The sequence below is a fragment of the Telmatherina bonti genome (genome assembly GCF_933228915.1).
Source record: "Telmatherina bonti genome assembly, chromosome: 8".
In the NCBI taxonomy this organism is placed as follows: domain Eukaryota; kingdom Metazoa; phylum Chordata; class Actinopteri; order Atheriniformes; family Telmatherinidae; genus Telmatherina; species Telmatherina bonti.
In genome coordinates this window covers 16183914-16204682 of record NC_136626.1, presented here as the reverse complement: position 1 = coordinate 16204682, position 20769 = coordinate 16183914, and the positions used below count along the sequence as shown (strand labels likewise).

The 20769-nt window shown below is 37.4% G+C and overlaps 1 protein-coding gene across 1 annotated transcript in view; it reads left to right on the top strand.

Annotated features, from left to right (window-relative positions):
* Window positions 1-20769, top strand: part of LOC306759849 (glypican-5-like) — a gene marked incomplete at both ends in the record, with an annotated part of 56881 nt that overhangs the window by 18247 nt on the left and 17865 nt on the right. Inside the window, 2 exons of the mRNA XM_079245596.1 lie at window positions 9863-9983; window positions 17145-17286. Coding sequence (XP_079101722.1) covers window positions 9863-9983; window positions 17145-17286 — 263 coding nt within the window. The remainder of the gene's footprint in view (window positions 1-9862; window positions 9984-17144; window positions 17287-20769) is intronic.

Below are 20769 nucleotides of genomic sequence, written 5' to 3'. Positions count from 1 at the left end.
GTCAGAGAAAGTTTGTCATCAATGATCCTACATGATCCCCTACATGAACACAGCTTTCTTTTTGTCATCGTTAAAGTTTCAGTGAAGGCAGCTCTAGAATTTAACTCAGGTGGATCAAAATAAAAAACTTACATGAATTACAAAAGAGAAAATAAATGTTTATCTTGTAGTGGGGCACATGTCATATTAAACCAGTGTTTCTCAATTCCGGTCCTCAGGCCCCCCCTGCCCTGCATGTTTTATAGGCAACCCTACTTTAACACAACTAAATGAAATAAAGGGCTTGTTAACAGGCTGCAAAGTACTTGATGAGGAAGTTTAATAATGTGACTGCGTTGGAGGAGGATCAGGTCTAAAACAGGCAGGTCAGGGGGGCCGGAGGGCCGGAATTGAGAAACACTGTATTAAACCAACAAAACTTAGGTATCACAATACCAAAAATGTATGACATGGTTATTATCAGAACTATCTGGGTGCTGATTTGTGACACAGTGGCAGCACGACTGACGCATTACTGAATGTTTTTGATATTCAACAAGAAACAGATATGAACTGACCTGATGCACGAAAGAGATTTCTCAAGAAAATGAATGTCATTGTTTAATTCACCTATATCATTATACACCATAAAGAAGCTGAGAAAACTAGCTTAACACCTGCTTTTTTACCATTAACTCATCAAAACAGAGAGACTATTTCAAACAGAGCGTTGAATCCTAAAAAATTGATAACGGTGGTCATTAATGTTTTTTATTTCCATTTCCATTTGCCATAAAAAATTCTCAAATTTTAAATTAAAAACTAAATTTAAGGAATCAAACCTTCACTTTTTTATTGTAAATCACTGTTGTTGCGGCTTCCAAACCACCTTTGCCGCAGAGAGTTTGGGTCGGGTCCTCAGGTTTGCTTATTTGTGACGCGCGAGGAAGTTCTCTGACAGATGCGCTGAGATCCAGGGATGCGTTTTACGTACTTTTATTGCATTTCCCATGCTATAACTGCGCTGCCAAGATGGATAAATGAATCGTTTTAACCAGGGAGATAAACAGACAGAAATGATGAATGAATGCGTGGATAGCGGTCAACAAAATTATGGCGACTACCCCACCCTTTCTCTCTCATCTGTTTCCCAGGTAAGTATGCACCTTTTTACACCTCTGTGCATGCACACGCCCGATCACACACAAACCACCACCTTTAGCCAAACACACCCCACACACACTAATGCACCGTGCACCTCCTCCTCATCTATGTCTCCTGCAATTGTATTGCCCCCCTTTACAAGTTGATAATAAAGTGGTGCCTTTAAAATCATGAGGCACAGATTTATTTGTAGAATGTTCCAAGTCTGAAAATGGTAAAAGACACTTATGCTGCAACATTCAACCTTAAGGTGTTGAAAAAAAAGAATTTCCTTGAATTTCATTTATTATTTACAGAATTTATGTCACAGAAAATCTGCAACTTCTCAGAGTTAATTACAAAATACTAGAAATTCCTTTTTTTCCATGTAATTTACACTGAAAATCAGTTGTCCGTCAGTCTTCTGTCATTCTCTATAAAGTTCTTGATGAAGTTTTACTCTAAAGGCAAGAAGGGATGTTGCCCTTGGGTTGCGTTGGACTGCAGCCAGTCTGAGCCTCTGACCTCTTTACATCTTTTTCTCTCTTTCGTCCATCCATCCAGCCATCCATTCATTAATTCAGCCATCCATTCTCTCTCCATCCTTCCATTCAGACCTCTATTCATCTCCTCTGCTCTCTGACCCACTTCACTTACAAATGTCTGTGTTGGTGAGTATGTGTGTGTGTGTGTCTGAAAGAAACACTGGAAGGCGGTAAATGATGAGAAAGCCTGAGGGGGGATGATGGAGGAGAGAAGAGCAGATTTTTCTTCAGGGTTACAAGCAGGAATGACAGCGAAGATGGTTACGACTCTGTCAAGGAAATAGGAGCATGATAGACGAGCGGGTTTTATTTCCAGCAAGTCCTCCAGCTGGAACGGTCATATCTGCCAAATGCTCATACCCTATGCCTAATCATTTTTCTCCTGGAAAGTACCGCCCCTACAAACCCAGAAGGAGAAATACGCCTCTTATAATTTTAAGTCTAAGTTAAGTCTATTGTCTAAAGCCACAAAGGTCATGCAGAGAGAAAGGAATGCTCGCTGAATGAAGCTCAGTGCTTTCAGACAATGATGGGTAATAATAATAATAATAATAATAATAATAACCCTGCAATGGACTGGCAAGCTATAAAAACTATAAATATTCTATCTGAACCAACAAGTCCATTTAAAACAAATAAATCACAAAGAAGTCTCAACCACCACCTAATTCAGATAAAAGACAGCTGCTTCAATGAGTCAAATTATGATAAAAAAAAAAACATTGCCATAGCAAAAAATTCCCTAAAATTATGTAATTTATTTATAAAACAAGAGTTTTTAAAAGTAGCCTTGTATGGTACTTTAGTGATTATACAAGATAACTTATTCCACATTGTGATAACTCTGTACACTACAGATCCGCGTAAAGTGTCTGTCTTTGGTTTACCAATATAACGTCTTGTAGCCTGCCTGGAAGTGTAATTATGTTGATCTCTCATATTAACTGAGAGAAAATATTTGTTTCTTGCTAAAACAGATATTTCTAAAGAAACACAGTAAAATAGCATGCCAGCCTCTCTTCCGCTATAAGCCATGAGAGCCAGACATGATGGTTGTCTGATCCCTGCTATTTAATCATTGGACAGTTCAGTGCTGATCTAGCAAATTTGTTCTGAGCTTTCTGAAATTTAATTAAAATTTAAGCAATTTTAAACAAGGAAGGAATAATTTAGGAAAGAAGATTTAAAAAAAATATTTTTCTACTGATGAGCAGGGCGGAGGTTTTAGAGATTTGAATCATGCCCATACCAGAACAACCCTGACACAACTTCCAGTTCGACCTCTGTGTGCAACATCTGTGCAAACAGAGCTGTAATGGCAAATTGCATCCAGAAGAGGGAAGCATCACACCAGTCTGCTATACAATCCGTATATCTGCCACACCTTATGTTTTAATGTGTGTATCTCTCAATGCCTTAAAATGTAGAGTGCAATGAACTGCAGGTGCTTTTGTTCACAGACTCTGGGGAATGCGGTGACAGTCAGAGAAAGTAATGTCCGGGGGGGGTGAAGATGAAAGTAAAGACTATAAAACATGAAACTAGTTTCTCCATACCTATCCAAACCATGACATATATCAGCCTCATCTGCTACAACAAGAAGCACAAGTATATGCCTGAGGTGTCAGTGTATTGTGTCATTTGTGTGTGTGCGTGTGTGTAAGTGAATGGGAAAGTTGTTTAAGGGACCCCACAGGAATGCAGAGAGATTTACAGCTGAGGTTGTAGCTCTTATAATTACATACCTCCCTCAGATCCAATCGGCGAACTTAATGTCATTTTCACTGCATTTATGTGAAGCACGTGTGTGTTGCAGAGATTAGACAGAGGAATGAATTAAGAATGAGTCTTTGTGTGTGAGTGTGTGTGTGTGTGTTACCACTGGCAGCACTGCAGTAACTGAGGGCAGCAGCAGAGCAGCACTGTCAGGATGGTGCTGGTGATTTATGTCTGTCCCTCTCCAGATCTTATTAAATGTCACTCACTGTCACACCTCTCTGTGTTGGTTGTGGCAAAATCTCTGCAGTATTATCATCCTCTGGTGTCAAACACCGACGGCAACGTGACACTCTGTAGTCTGCTCAATAGCCTTTTTCATGGCACTGACAGCGTCCAGTCTATTCAACAAGACAGCAGATAGTGAGCAAAAGAAAAAGCTTTACATATGCAGATCCTGTTGATACTTTCTTCCCCAGCTGAGGATTTCTGCATTCACCAGATGGCAGTTACAGGTAACTGAGCCGGAATTAGTCTCTGCAACTCCAGAAAGTTTTATATCAACAGAGTCTATTTGTCCAGACACCATGTTGGTTACGGAGCAGAAAATATAAACACTGGTATTACATTTCTCCTAAATATTATTTCTTTTTTTATTTTATTTTTATTTCTGTTATAGTTTTGCTAATTTTAAAATAAACTAAGAAGTCATTAAAAATTGATAAAGTCAGATCTGGCTCCTTGTTCTGTTTCAGCCTTTCACTGCTAATGGCATACTCAAGGCCTTCCAGGATGTCAATAATCGATCTACCGATGAAATATTTTATAATCATATTCCTTTAAATTGCTCTGTGTTGTTTAACTTCCATGCTGCCAAGGCCTGACAGATCCTGGCACTGCTTGTCAATATCTGCTGTAAAAAAAAAAAAAAACTCTATCATCCTGATCCTGTAGCTTTAACTTATGTGTACCCTTTCTTTTATAAATTACCTGCCTTCACATTCAAAGATTTTGTTCTTGCCGATGTTTCTAAATTTGGATTCAGAAGGAATCAAAATTATTTCTTATTTAGCATATTATATGATGTTCAATCCACACATCCATGTCAGAAATAGTTACTTTTTCTCCATCTTTTGCTGCTTTTTATTACATTTTTTTCAGCATTTATCACCTTTAACTGAAGATTTATAGTGTAGGTACACCAAAATCTCATCTGTCCTCACGATCCACATTGAGATATATTACAGAAATTTGCATATTCCTGCTTTGCATACTTACATTTCTATTGAGAATGTCATCAAATATGAAACCTCTAATACCTTCTAGAGAAATTAACATTTAAATATCAAATACTAAAAACTTAGTTACAAGGCATGAAAGTAGCCTGGCTTTTGGTACAACTGCAATCTCTCTCTGACTTACTAGAGTAGCATTGGAGTTGTTTTCATACTACCTGGTTACAAGGATGTAATTTATAAATATTCTGCTGCCTCCACCTTTGAGCTCTTTATTCCATTTACTATTAAACCCTGATTTTCATTAGAGGAGATAATTATAGTACTCACCACTACATTTTTCATGATTATAACTCCTGTCTACAGAAAAAGAGCCCAAATGTTATTGAGTTTGCTCAAGGAAAATTGCCATGACTCTTAGTAGGCCTTGAAAGAAATGAGTGTTTTATTGTTTCAGCACTTATGAAGTCACTTCCATTTAGCTTAGAATGCAGAAAGTTAATGCTCTTATGTGGCTTCAGAGTTAAACGTGATGTTGCTCCTGAAGTTCTTCTCCTGTCACGCTTGGCAACATCTCATTGAATAAAGACAGGTACATTCCAAGCTTTAATGAAGATACAAAGAAAACATCAAATGTGTACCACAATATTTGTGAGGTGTTGACAATAACATATGCTCCGCATGTGTGGTGTTGAAACTGATCCCTGAAATTGTTGTCTGAGGAATCTTGGGATTTTCCCCTTGGGAAAAGTTTGTGGTTTTTAATTGCTCTTTTATTCTATCCTTTTTTTCATCCTATCTCATCATCCTCCCACTCTTCTGCCTTCCTCTCTTCCTCTTTCCTCTCATATTTTCCTCTTTCTGCTGCCTTTAGTTTTACGAGCCCTTCCGGGGGGGTATGCCTTTTATGACATATGTTAATGCGTTTACGTGTAGCCCAAATATCCTGTTATTATGTCGCATCACTTGCATGTTGGTACATCTAACATCATTTCCTGTTTTTCTCGAGCATTTGCTTTCATCCTCTCTTCTCATTGATATAAGCAAAAGCAGAATTCAAATCACTGAATATACAGAGATTAGCATGGATGGACCTATGAAATCTTTTGCTGTTCATTGGTAAATCTTAACAATCTATTCCAGCAGTTTCCATAGTGACATTGTTTAAAGTTTATCCTTTGTCTACATTACACAACAGAAAAATAAATCCATTGCTGTGTAAGTCATATTGCTCTATGTATGTATGTATGTATTGCTCTATCTATATACTATATCATGTAGCAGTATTCTGTTTTATATGACTATAAGTCAGTATCAAAGGATTTGGGAAAATAGATACTGTCGCAGTATTTTCACCAACACAAAGCCAGTTACCAGTAAATCCACATGTATCCAAGTATGCCCACAATATCAACCAAGGACAGAGCAAAGAAATAGAAAAATTCAAAATGATTAGATGGGTCCAACTGATTTATATTTTCAGCCATATCTTCCTCGTGTAGTCATTATGATCAGGTCTTACAGTGCAGGTTTTCTTTCTCTATTGGCAACAGAAACAATAAAACAGAAGACGCATCTCATTATGAAATGCATAAGCAGAGTCGACATTAATTACTTTTTTTTATACCAGTTTTAAGCTACTTAAGATGTTGCAAAATGTCAGCAGTAAAATGCCTAATTTCTTTAATTCATCACTGTTTCTGCTGATGGTATTTAGTTGCTGGTGATCTGTATCATTCCCCCTCTGCAGCATATTATTGCTTTGCTTATTTTCTCTTGTGAATCTGTCGCCTAGTGTTTTCTCAGATTAATAATGTGGACCTTCAAACCATCAATGTCACATATAATTGGCAACTTTTTGTAACATTAACTTACTTAAAGCTATGTGGTTCAAAACAAAATGACAAACATTTTAAGATTAGATGTTATAGTTCACCAAAAGATTTATTGAAGCCAAACAGAATGGGATCAGCCAGAACTCACCTAAGCATGTTAGCAGCTTGTCTGTAAGATCTTCATGGTGTATTTCAAGAAGAGTATGTACATTTCAAGAGAATTCAAGTGTTTTAAAATCTGATAAAAATAATATATGAAAGGCTATGCGCTGTGTGAAGTTTACAGTATGATCTGATCCCAGACCAGCATGGCTCCAGAAGGATGGGGCCTTCACCACGGCACCATCTCTTGGCATTAGCTGAGCCAGTTTAGATTTATACTTTATGTCTTTACTCTTCAGTTCCCACAGTCTTTTTCCCTTATGTTATCGCCTGAGTGTGTTTGTGTTTTGGAGGGTGTGGACTGTGGCGGTTAGTGAGCTGGTTTCTGATTGCTTTTGTGAGTAAAACTGGTTTGGAACATGAGAAAATGTGACTCATGAACAACTTCTCTTTTGCTTTTCACTCGTTCCATTTTCCTTTTGATCCACCCACCCCAACACCCCACACAGATGAAGTGATGTGATTCTTGCTTTCAGCCCACTACAGAAAGAAGCATCAACATCCAAGATGATCAAAGATCAAACTCTATGATGGATTTTCTACTTTCAAGCTACTCCACCCAAATAATCATTTAAAAACATCCATAGACACAAAGTATGTTGCTGTTTAAATGTACAACTACATTTTAGGGCTTTATTTCAAGAAGTTTTTAGGTCAATTGATCACTTAAAATTCTCCCAAAGAATAAATGTGAACGGTTGTTTGTCTCTCTGTGTTGGCCTTGTGATAGACTGGTGACCTGTCCAGGGTGTACACTTCTCGCCCAATGATTACTGGGATAGGCTCCAGCCATCCTGCCACCCTTTAATTGGACCAGCAGTATAGATAATAAATAAATGAATGAATGGTCCGGGGGTCACCAACTCCAGTCCTCAAGAGCTACTATCCTGCAGGTTTTAGTGTTGCAAGACAAATATGACCCAAATCTATGGTTCATTAACAGGCAGGTGCAGAAGATCACAAGCAGTTATTGAAGAACTTTGTCATTTGAATCAAGGTTCGTGTATAAGGGTAACACTAAAACCTGCTGAATGGTAGTTCTCAAGGAGTTGGTGACCCCTGCTCTGGCCCGTCATTATAAAACAGGTGATCCAAGCAACACTTCATTGATCCATGGGTTATCTCATTTCACCAGAGTTGTGATGTATTTTAAAACAATATTGCATGATTTGAATTTTGCATTTAAATGTAAACATTAATCAGACACTAAAACTCTCTTATTAATTAAATGTACCCAGCTGATTAAAGGGGTCCTATTATGGTATTTCGAGTTTTCTGAGCTTTCTACAGTGTTACAGTGTTGAATCCTCATCAGACATGTGAACAGCACCGTTTTTTATCACCTAAACACATATTTGAGTTTGAGTTTGAGTTCCAGCACTCTCTCCATTCGGTTTCCATGGCGATTGGTTACCTTTTACTGGTTTACTGGTTTACTGGTTTTACTGGTTCCATGTCTATACTCTTGCCTTAAAAAGAACATTTAACATAAACACAGACAAAAAGCAATGAGGAAGTGGAAACGGCAAAAAATCAGGGGCTGCGTTTAGAAACTGGAACCACCAAGTAGATTGTCTCTCAGGTGAAGAGCTCAGTATTAAGTATTTAAAGGGGTGCTATTATGGTATTTTGAGTTTTCTACAGTGTTACAGTGTTGAATCCTCATCAGACATGTGAACGGCTCTGTTTTGTATCACCTAAACACATGTTTGAGTTTGAGTTCCAGCACTCTCTCCATTTGGTTTCCATGGCGACTAAAAACGCGTCATTTTAGTCGCCATGGAAATCCTTGTGACGTCCCGGGGGATAAGGTTCGGTGATTGGTTACCTTCTACTGGTTAACAAGTGCATGTACAAATACATCAGGTGGGTGGAAAACGTGGGATAAAGTTATTTCCAACGATGTCTGGTGAGTTTACCAAAGAGAGACATCCTGCTGCATTCGTTGCTGTGGGTTGCTGTTTTCCACTTCGTTTTCAGGGTCTGATTCAGGTTCCAACATGTAGGGCTGTATGCTATGTGTTGACATTGTATTCTGTTTTTTTATTGAGTTCATATTAGCCTAATCCTTCTGTTTATGATATATGTTACAATGATGATGAAAGCAGTTGCGGTGCGCGCTCCTGATGTAGAGCAGTGGCAGCTGACCAATCAGTGGCAATTTATATCTGGTGGGAGGCGGGGCTTGGGAAGAATCCCAATCCACTCGTTTTGCCCACAGGCTGATCTGACAGCCTACGGAGAGGGTCAGTCTGAAGTAAATAAAGTGATTTGTGACAGTAACTCGATCAATCCCAGCCCTTCTGGGCTCAGAAATAAAAAATAAATCACATAATAGTTCCATTTTAAGTCGAATACATTAAAGTCTAACTAAATGCTCTCAAACTATATATGCTGTGTGTAAACTCCCTTTTGTAGATTCTTTTTAAGGCTTTTGCACTTTTCCCAGTTAAATAAGAATTTATTTTACAGCCTTGTCAAAAAATACTGATGACAGACTATCAAGTCATCCAACTAAACATTTTGAGCCACAACTCTTTGTTACACTTGTGAGTAATCTTTGAAAATGTTCTGACTAATTGTTGTGAACGTTGCTTGCTTTATTATTATTTTCTTTTATTAGTTTTGTCCTGGTATCTGACATTTTTCAGAGAAATGGGTTTTTGTTTGTAAAACCATTTTGTACTGACAGCTCAAAAAATGAATAAATTGTGACTACACATAAGCCATTCAGCAAGAAGCCAGTTTTAACAAAATCCTTTCGCTTGTTGTTACTTGAAGCTCATTGCAAACACACATCATTTGCTTTCATGTTTTTGTTTAAATTTATTAGCAGTTTTAATTAACAGATTGCCAAACATTAAATTGTATTTTTGAACCAAGCTCCTTTCAAGGACCTTGGTTCTGCAAAACTAACCAAGCTTAGAGCTGCATTCTGCCCCCTAGTGACTGACACACATCTATGATGTAATTGAACAGAAACTCATCTCTATGTTTGTGCAGAATTACTGTTATTGTGGTGATAGTTGGTAATGATTAGTGGAAAGCTCTATAAATATGCATATTTCTCTAAATAATGGAAACAATATTTTTGTGTTTTCACTTGAATCACTAGATCCTGGATGAAGTCATGTGCAAAATGACTGTGTAAGAAGTGGGACACTTGAGCAAAACACACACACACATAAAACAAGACAACCAAAACAGGAAGCACTTCTTGTCTGTCTTATGTTCTGTCTGTCTGTAGTTATGCAGGTCGCGTTGTTGGCAGCACTTTGAAAGCGCAGAAGGAAAACCCAGAGATGACGGTCCGCAATACAGATCCTCTCCTGAAGGGGGCAAAGCAGAAGCTGGAGCAGCTAACGCAGGTAGACACGCCTACACTTTAAATGAAGAAGTAGGGATTAAAACAAATGTTAGAACACACTGTTTTCTCAGCTTTGTTCTTAAAATATACTTCTAATCAGACTGTGATGTTTGGATAGTAAACAGACTATTTCCACTCAGATATTGAAATTATACTCACATCCCAGCAGATGTTATCAAATCTATTATGGTAACCAGATACTCATGGTCCACATGCATTAATGAATAAAAAAGGGATTTGATGTTGAACGATCCATCTTTTGACATTCCAGGGATACATTTTTAAAGAAATGCTTTCTAAATTGAATATTACTCCCTCTCAAGAGGTAGTAATACCATTTGGTGTTTTTCTAAAGTGTGGTTTATAGGTACATGCATAGTGTTGTGTTTCTGGGGGTGAAATGTCATAAGACTCTTAATCATCTGTTATCCCTTCAAGTGTGAAGCGCTGCTCATTCCAATAAACCTAAATGCCAGAAATAACAAATGTAGACAATAACACGCAACATTATAATAATTAACTCAGCAATTAAACTGGATTAATGGAACCCTTAAAAAGCTCTTACAATATGGTAATATGGTGATAAGTTTCACATGAATGAGTCATAAAATCATATGATCCCACTAAATGATAAATGAATGTTATTCATAGTCATGATTCATAATTATGATTCATCATATTCTGAAGACCATGTGGCTCTGGAACATTTACAGACCATCAGGCGGTTTGATCACATAAACTCTCGCTGAGAGGAAAAATATGACTTGCTGGTAATTTAAAGACAAGAATTGATACTTTTTCCTTGTCATTGCCAGCAGTGGCCATCAACAAAGCCGAAACCCAAACGCACTTTTTGCAGTTTAAATTTTAAAAACTAATATTTAGATATGCTTCCATTTTTAATCAAACATTTAAAACAGCTGGGAAAAAAGTATAAACTGAGTCCTGTTTTGACCTTAAACTTACTGGAAATGGTATCATTTTAAGCTCTGCCAAGGAAGTTGTTTTTTCCTGTGTTTATCTGTCTGTCCCTCTGTCTGTGCATCTGTTTGTCAGCAACTTTACAAAACATCTACTGGGCAGACTTTTGTGATTTGTTTTCTGAAAATGGGTCTTGGTCTGATGTAGATTATGTTAGATTTTGGGGGAAGAAATTGTGGATACAGGAATTTTTAAAAGGATTCTTTACCACTGGGAGAGAAAGAGAAATTTCTTCGTGTCATTTTTAAGGAATGTAATTAAAACTCAACATTGTTACTCTCACATATCCATGTGGCATGGTAAAATATACAAGAAATAGGTTATACATGTCAAATAGAATATAATAAGATTATGATGAAACAAGTTTTATATTGAGTAACAGAAATAATTAAAAATATAGGACTATTGTTTTTAGCATATCTAAAATTTTGAGAGAATTGAGCTCCTGGTAATGTTTTCATTTTAATTACTAACTTGATAAAAAGCCTGAACACAGTCGGTTTGCAAGATGAAAAAGTTTAGTAAATAAAAATGGTGTTAATTTGTGCATTTTAAAAGAAAAGCTAGGCCTAGCATGTCTCAGTGTTGGTAAATGTGTCATAGTTTGCAGTTTAATCATTGTGTACTGACAGGTACATCATGAGCTGGGGATAAACTGTTGTATGTTCAAAAGTGTGTTTAATTTGTCTGTTCACACACATTTCTGTGTGTACACTCTGAGCTGTTGACCTTTAAATAGATGACCGTAAATGTAACATTTATTTACTTATTTAGTCATTCATTCATCTATGTTTGGTAAGTTCTGCTGGGATTTCTCTTTGGGGCAAACCTTTAATCTGCGGCCCACTTAATAATGCACATCATTCACTAATTATCATTCCTGCCTGCCATGTGTGCATTTTACAAACTCCTCCAAGAAGATTGAGAGTGGAAATATGGAACGTGACAAAGAAATGTTGTTGAAATTGTAATTATTTCAGCTTCTATTGAACCATTTGTATAATATCGTAATCAGGCCTTTACAAGAGCAGCTTTTGTTTCACAAAAGCTTAACTGTCTACTGGGATTTATTAGTGAGGCCACTTGTTTATCGCTGCAGTTAAGATTTGAATGTATGTGGTCAATCAGCCTAGATAAGCTTAATCAAGCCTGTGGGAGCTGCCCCGCCGAGTAAGGGCACCAGTCTTTCCTCTTCCCGTCTCATATACTTTTCCTTATAAAGTGACAGCAGATGACAGCGTGGGCAAGGGTGACTTCATTAAAATGTGCTCACTTTGCTTGTCCCATGGGAACTTGATCATCAAATGTCTGCATTCAGTGATTAAGATGAGACCGTAGAGACCGCAGTCTGAATCATATTATGGTTCTGGAGCTGATCCTTATTTTATTGAAAGAGCTCATTTTATGTTCTATTACATGCTCATAATTTCACTTTGGAGGTTTTGTAGATGTTGACATGCATGGCAAAGTCTAGTCTTCAGTATCTTATTAGTTAAGCAACAGCAATTTACAGATGCTGAAAAAGTGACGCATAATCTTTGGGTTTATGTGGGTTAATAGACAGATATTTGTTGAGACTCAAGTTTATTTTCAGTTGAAAACACCCTGAATAGGAATGTGAAGCATGTGAAATGTGGATCCAATGGGCATCTACTTCTTTTTCTGAAGGTGCCTGAAAGCAGCATAAACCATGTTTATGGTAGAAAGTGTCAAACTAATTGAGCTACTTCAGTAAAGTAGTTGCAGTCTTACAGTGTGTTCAGACCAAACGCGTTTTGAGCGTCATGAGCAGCAGGTTTCCATGTAAAGTCTATGTGGAGACGCGGCAAGAGGGCGTCGAGCTTTCTAGCGTCGTGTTTTGAGTGTCGGCATTCGGCACGGAACACTGCGAAAATTTAAGAAGTCTTTTGAGCTTGGAGAGTGGCCAGGGATGGAAAATCTGAACTTTGGTCGCTTGACGTGGGGCGTCAACCAATCACAGCGATCAGCTCGCAGCTCCTGGAGGATTTCTGTGGTGAACCCAGACACGGGGATGAGATGCCCTACGACAGTGTTCATGCATGCGGTTCACTTGCGGCTCGTGAAGCAGCCACTGGCTTTCTGAAAATGCTATCTAAACAAGTCATAATGATCCTCAACGGTGGAGTTCTCTGCACAAACAAGAGCTGCAAGCTGCTTGCAGAAACTTTGCTGTCCCAACAGCCCTAACTGACCCTGTCAGAGTTGCCAGTTTCGGCTAATTTAAGCTGCACCGAACTCCGCCAAAGAGATGCTCCGTCGGTAGCTCCGTATGTATATTGAAGAAGGAACACCCACATTCCGGAGGCATTATTGTATTTTTACCATATACTGTTACATAAGAATGCTGTTACTCGGTGCAATATTTATTTTAAAAAGCTGAAAGTTACTGATTTGGCAACATAGCTGGATACGTAGCGTGGCAACGCTTTGTTTGGGGGTGGGGCGTCTCTCTGCTGAGTGCGGCTCTTGTTGCATTAACAGTGACTATCACTGCCCTACGACAACGTTCTCTAGCTTTATTTAATAAATAAAACCATGCCATCGCTCTACTGAATCCGTCATCATTCAAACTGACCAGAACAAAGGCTCCGCCTTTCCTCCTCTCTTTTCCGCCGTGTTCAGGACCGTTTTGGGCGTCGGACACAAAAGTGGCAGTTTAGTGACCAGCATTCCAGCATTTGGTCTAAACACACCGTTACTGTTATTTGCCATGTTCACATCACCCCTTGTAGTAGCTATAGATAGTTTTGACCAATAATACCCACTGTACAAAACAGAAACCACATTAAGTCCACTTCTGTTTGCTTTGTCATTTTTTTTTTTTTTTTGCTAATATTTAACATTTTGGTAAGACTGTAACAAATTTTTGAAGTATTAGTCTATGTATATTACCTTTTATATTTCTAAAGGAAAAACCCAATGGAAATAACCATAGTTCAGTTAGAGGTTTGAGAAGTAATTAATGCAAAACAAATGCATTTATAAAAGGACTAAAATCCTCATCAACATTCACAAACAGTAAGTTATTCTGCAATTAGGCTGGAGAGACTATTTCTGACTTGTCTCAATTGACTAGTTTTATTTTTCGGCTTGCTGGTTTCACTGTGCAGCTCTGTGCCACCTGGCCCAAATTCTGTTTAAATTCTAGACTTTCCACATGGCTAAGAAAATATTCCTGGTGGAAACATTGGTGTAATGTATTTTCTGTCCTCCCTCAGCTCTCATTTGCAGTCTGATGACATGGCGGTGAATCACCACACAGAGTCTAGTCTGTCTCCATGTCCCCTCGGACATGCTGTCATGTAATAACCTCACTTTTTCTTGTTTCCACTTTTGCCAAAGTCTTACTGTATGGTGGAGGCCAGACAGCTCCCTTTTTGAATCATACTTTCATGTGTCCGACAGAGAAATTCAACACAGATGGAGCATATTTGCTTTTTAAAAACATTGTTCTCTATGTTTAAGTGCATGTGTATATAATAGTAGCAAGTTATGGCTGTTTCTTTACAGGCCAATTCTTACTCAAAATAACTTTTTTTTTATTTGATTGAGTGAACAACAAATATGTGTCGCAGATAAAGCCATTAAAAGTGTGCATCATTTGTCTGCTCAGTATGTGTAAATCAAATCTCTCTACAGCATACCATCTTATTTTATTTGTTTAGTTGTTAAAGAGATTATACCAGCAAGGCCGAAGTAAGCCGTCTTTAAATGCAGGAGAGTTGGAAATATTTTAGCTTTAGAAAACAACTGAAGCACAGAAAAGCTGCTACAGTGTAACAACTCTTATCCGGCATGAAAATGGGTCCTGTTAGGAAAAGCCATTAATAAAACCCAAACAGCTGACTTTCCATTGTGGTTTTTCATTATTTTATCAGTATAAAATACCATAAAACACGAGGACGGATTTTACCTTATCTCACTTTTCCTCAGAGAACATCTTATCCTACTAAAAAATATGGAATGCAGTTCAGCACATTTATTTCCACTTATGTAACGTACATATAATATGCATTTTAAATGTTAAATATGTTATATATGTTATGTTAAATGTTTATAATAATATGTCATATTTGTAAAAAATAAAGAATCTAAAACCACTAATTAACTATAGAAGTATGTCTGTCACCCAACATGAAACAAATACGGTAAATAAATACATAAATAATTTTTAAAAAATTCTATGTGGAACATAGCACATTAAAACACAAGATGTATTCTAATTAACATTAAAACAGTAAATTATCATGTTATAATGTGATAAAGTCCCAATTTTTTATTTTATATTTTTTCATTAACTCCACGCTTTCATAATGAACTAATATATTTCCTGAATTGGATTAAAAACAGAGTGAATGTTGTGCATGTTTTTCTTTAGTAAGTGTTTATAAGGCGACAACTGACATCTCAAATATCTAACAATCTAGCTATAATATGTCTTTACTGAGCACAAAAAGAATGAGTTTATCCTAAATCATGAGCTCAGTGACCCTTTAAATCTTTTCCCTATGTGTTTATTGTTTGTTTGGAGTTATTTTCAGGGTATTATTACTTAGTGTTTCTACCCAGTTTTGTGACTATTTTCTTCTTAGTTTTAACATCCTTCTTTACTGTTCTGTTCCTGTTGTTATTGCTGTAACATTACAGAGGTCTATTTCTGCTCTTAAATGCTGCAATGTTTGCAATTTGTGAATTGGAATATTTTGCTTTTGCACCTAAAGTTCCTCTTATAAAAGCTGTTTAAATGCCGACAAAGCATGTTCAGGGTCTGCAGAAACATCTGAAGCTGTGTGAAACTTTCAATGGCATGACATCAGCATTACATTAAGCTAACACATTACACATGCATTTTCTAAGTAATCCTTGCCATGTATTCTGGTTAAGCCTTTTTGCATGCAAACATTTTCACAAGCATGGACAATTAGAGTGAGGTCCATGAGGTCCATGAAAGCCTGAAAACAGATTTGAGAGTTCGTGCATCTGAAGAGGAGGAATAATTGAAGAATCCCAGCTCTTTATTGTGACAAAAACTTAGACAAATGTGTCAAAAGTTGTTTAACGAACAAGTGTGTGCTATTCCTTAGTCCCTGATTCTCAACCAATTAAGTAGGTCTGGTTGTCTTTTACATTTGAAATATCTAACTCTAAACCTACAACCTGCAGTCAGAAGATCTCTCTAATAAACTAAAAAAGTAACACCTGTCCACTACTGAAATAGCTGAAATGTTCAGAAAAAGACTCATTTTGAACACTTTCATTAATTTGGAGAAAAACTGAAGAGTACTCTGGTGAGCCCAGTAAGTAAGAGATCAGTGGTGGATGTAGGCAGGATTCTGATCATGCTAAATAAGGAAATAAGAAAAAAAAACTCCATGAGGTCAGCATTTCATTATCCACATCTTATGACAACAGCAAATCCAGGATAAAGGATTTACTCTCAGGTGAGAGGCATTTATAAGCCTCAATAACAGAAAGATCAGATTGGACTTAAAACGCCAGGCAATTTCTGGAATAGTATTCTGTAGACAGATGACATTAAGACCTTTACCAGAATGATGGAAGGAAAAAAGGAAGGGGAGGGCTTGGAATGGCAAATAATCTCAACCATTTAACATCGCCTGTCTGTAATGCAGAAGCCCTATGAATGCATGTGTGGCTTTTTATGACTTGTGTTTATTAATGATGTGAGAGAAAACATTGAAGCCAGATTTTAAAGTGTCTGCGCGAATTCAAAGTGGAACACAGTTGATTGGAAGGTGCTGCACAGTCCAGATAGACAATGACCCACAAAGCACTGCAAAAGCACAGCTATTGAAGTCATTTTAAAAGGGGAAACACACCTTGACAAGTATACAAAATGAACTCTTTTCCATGGTTCTGGTAATTAAATACATAAAGGAGCCATCCAAACGATAAGTTTAATGTGTTTATAATGTAATTGTAATCTACTGTATAGTTTTGACATTTCCAAAAGTCACAAATTAAAGTCTGTAATATTCGTCTTGTCATGACCACTAATTTACAAACCAGTAAACTTCCAAGGAAATAAAATCAACTACTTCAAAGCCTGAATAGAAATCTAAATAATAGATGTTAGGTTTCAGAAGTCTGTTTGTAATTTGTGTGGATATTGAGGTGTGTGTGTGTGTGTTTTATTCAGGAGCTTTTAGTGGAACTTGGCTGGGCAAGAAAAGCGATACAAAGAGGGGAGGAAGAGGACGGAGGGAGTGCTCAGACATATGGAGGCAGTGGAGACGATTGTGATGATGAAGATGGCTGTGAAGCATCTGGTGAGGAGAGCGGTGAGTCAGATGTGCACACAAACATACAGACTGGCACGCACAAACAGAGGAACAAACATTTGCAGACATACACCCACACGTGGATGCATATTCAATCACTCGCAAGCTTGTCCTATACTTCTGCAAACAAACACACACTCAAATAATTAATAAAATTGCAAACAAACACACACTCGTGCTTCACTGGCATGCCGGGGATTTTTTTCTTTTTTTTTTCTTTTTTTAATTTTTTTAAATGCTGCTGCAGTCTCCACATATCTTGTGCCAGCAGGGAAATGCCCAGGGGGAGGGATAGTACTGAGAGATGTATTCAACTGATCCCCTATTTCTCCTCCTCTTTCACTTTTTCCATCTCACTTTCTGCTGGTCTCTGCAGTTTTATTTCCCTCTTAGTCAGGATAACGGATGAACTAACAAGCAGGTCACCCCAAAAACAAAACTGGAAGAATAAACTCAAGTTATTTTTTTTCTTGATTTATTTATGGTTCTTGAACAAATGCATAATGCATGGGTGTCCTATGGAGATCCAAAGAACCCCTCTGAGCCACTCCCAGGGAGTGAGCGCTGTTAAATTTTGAAATTATTTAAATTGTTGATGAGAAAACATTGCACCATATTGAGATGACTGGATTTATATAATGTTTCTCTGCTACAACTGAATTTTTCCACTGACTAAAACTTGTTAGTGATCTTGGAGCAGATTCAGTTAAAAGGCTTTTTATGACACCTTGTGTGATGCTGTAGGATTGTTCAGCAGTGTTGCAGAGTTTCTCCTGGTGAGATAAAACATCCTTGTTTACTTTGCATTTTTTTTTTTTTTTTCGTATTCTGTGGGAGAAGTTCTGCTGATGGAAATTTCCATCACAGTTGGAGAATTCCTATTGTTTGAAGACCACATTAAAGACACTTTGAAATCTGTCCGATTCCCTGACGAAGGCTGCTGGGCTGAAACGTGTTAGTGTTGTTAAGGTTATGATTATGCTAAAGAAATACAGGCGAACCCTGTCTTCTGTTTTGCTTCTGCCAGTTGACTTTTACTGCCTTTCAGAAACCAGATCACAGGGACAGTGTGTAAAGTGTTGCCTCAGAGTTTTTTCTAAATCAGAAAAGCTACCTTTAAGAACATCTGTGCATTCATTAGAAAGCAAACAGGGATGATAACTGTGCAGTCTCAGTTTCATTTCCATCCAGTATCCTGTATGACCTGTGGTACTTAAATGCCTCCTTGCAAAGTGCTGTCATCTATAGGTCATGGAAAGCTTTACTATCCAGGTCTATCTTTAGCTGGAAAAACACATCTGCAGATTACCTGGTCAATATCTGGGAAGACCCCAGATACCTTCACAATGATGGAGCTTTCCATGATACTCAAGCAGTTTGTTGCTGGAGTTGTGTTTATAATAGTGTTGACCCAAAAAAAATATTTTTCAGGTCTCTTTAATGCAGATATAACAGCATTAGTTGTGTTGTTTTTTTTTTATCTGTAGTTTCATTAGGATGGAAACTGTGATGCAATATAATAGAAGTTGTATTGTCAGAGGTCAAGATGGGCATGTTTCACAGGGCTGATTGGCGTAATTCCGGGCTCATTTTTCTGCATCACCACCTCATTACCAGAGGCTGTGTCATCCTCATTGTCATAACACACTGGTGATGTCATTTTTGTTTCCGAAGGCAGCATGTAACAGGGTTAAAGGTAACTGTTGCATCCATCATTGCTGCAATGTCCTTGTCAGCACAGAAGTCATGAATTTGTCCTTACAGAGGACTAAAGCTTGAGTGTAGCTTAGTGACCTTTATTGTACTGTGGCTCAGTAATTTACTGCGGCTAGGCTATAAACCAAAGCAAAACCAGGAATATTTGTTAACAGGTCAAAAAAGGCCAATTATATCATAACTTTACAGCTGTCATTTGTGTAGCAATGGTCTTGAAAGTGCTGGTATATGCTTTATCTTTTCTTATTCCTCCCAATTAAGCCCTGAATAACTGGGTTTTTGTGTTTCACCACTACGGTATGAAAGATAGTTCATTTATAACGAAGTGTTTGGATTTTTGCACCAGTGACAGGTCCCACAATGGCTTACATTAATTAAGAAATCTACTTTTTTGCTCTGCTTGGCTTCGTGTTCAATGAAGATAGGCTATAAGGAAGAGGCATTAGCCAGATATGCAATTACTGGATTTGAATAACAGTGGAAGACTGTAAAAAAAAAAAAAAAAAAAAAAAATTAAGAATAATAATGATAACAACAACAACATAATAATAATAATAATAAATAAATTTAATAATTTTACATGCTCAACAACAACAAATGATATCCAATAAGGGAATGGAACTGCTTTTGTTAACTGGGTATGACCTGACAAAGTGTGATCCACTTGCTGTTTCCTCTGTGAACTACCAAGTAATCATCAAAGTGACTCGCCCAAAATAGAGCAATTATTCATTAACATGCTGGAAACTCACTTGGTACTTGGTCATGCTTAAGTCATCACTTTTTTAGTAACTTCTGACACGACTTGGACAAGCACTTAAAAGACTTGTAACTGAACTCAGACTTGAGATTTGATATGAACAATCTTTTATTTCTTTTTGTTTTCCCCATAATTTTTTCTCTTTCTGATCACCTGTCTACCAGATATACTGGTCTGTTACCATTTCCTCTGATGCTATGTTCCCTTATATATGTATAAAATACACACACACACACACACAATATTTTATTAACAAGTTAGAAGGTTAAAAGCTTTATATTCTTCAGCATGAGATTTCAAACATTCAAGTATGAGATTTATATATTATGACACCTCCACAGGAGCCCCTGCCGTTACAGCGCTGTCAGTATGATTACAGGCTGCTGCTGGAAGACTGAGCTAACACTATATTGGAGTCTCTCAATCATCAACTTAGGAAGCTGACTTTGAAAACATTAAAGGCAGGAGATTTGTTAGGCTAATGTTATAGTAAATTCCTCATTCTTGTTCTGTAATCACATCAGTTAGTGACACCACTGTGGCCCGGGGAATGTTGATCATTTATTTTGAGTCTTTCCTACATTTCCCATCTGCCAGAGCAAATATTTTCACTACAGAAGAAGATTTGGTTTCAGTACAAAATTGACATTGCAAATTTCAGAAAACATGGTCTTTTTGCACATCAGGATCTACTTTAAAGCATCCAGATACGTCTGAGATGGTAATAATAAATAAAAGGCTGTTTCCTTTATAAGGCATTGAATTTATAATTCCTTTTCACAGCACATTTACATGTAAATGTATGATTTATTTCCCAACAAACGCCCTCATTTAAACAGCTCTTAAAGCAAGGTATTTGTCATACCTTTACACTGACCTTGATATGTCAGATATGTGGAAACTCACACCTCCTACTGAGCCTGTAACTGGTTCATTGGCTATTTACGTAGAAAATTGCTGGTTATGATTTAGTGAGTTGGTGTGTGCATGGTAGGTTCATGTCTCTC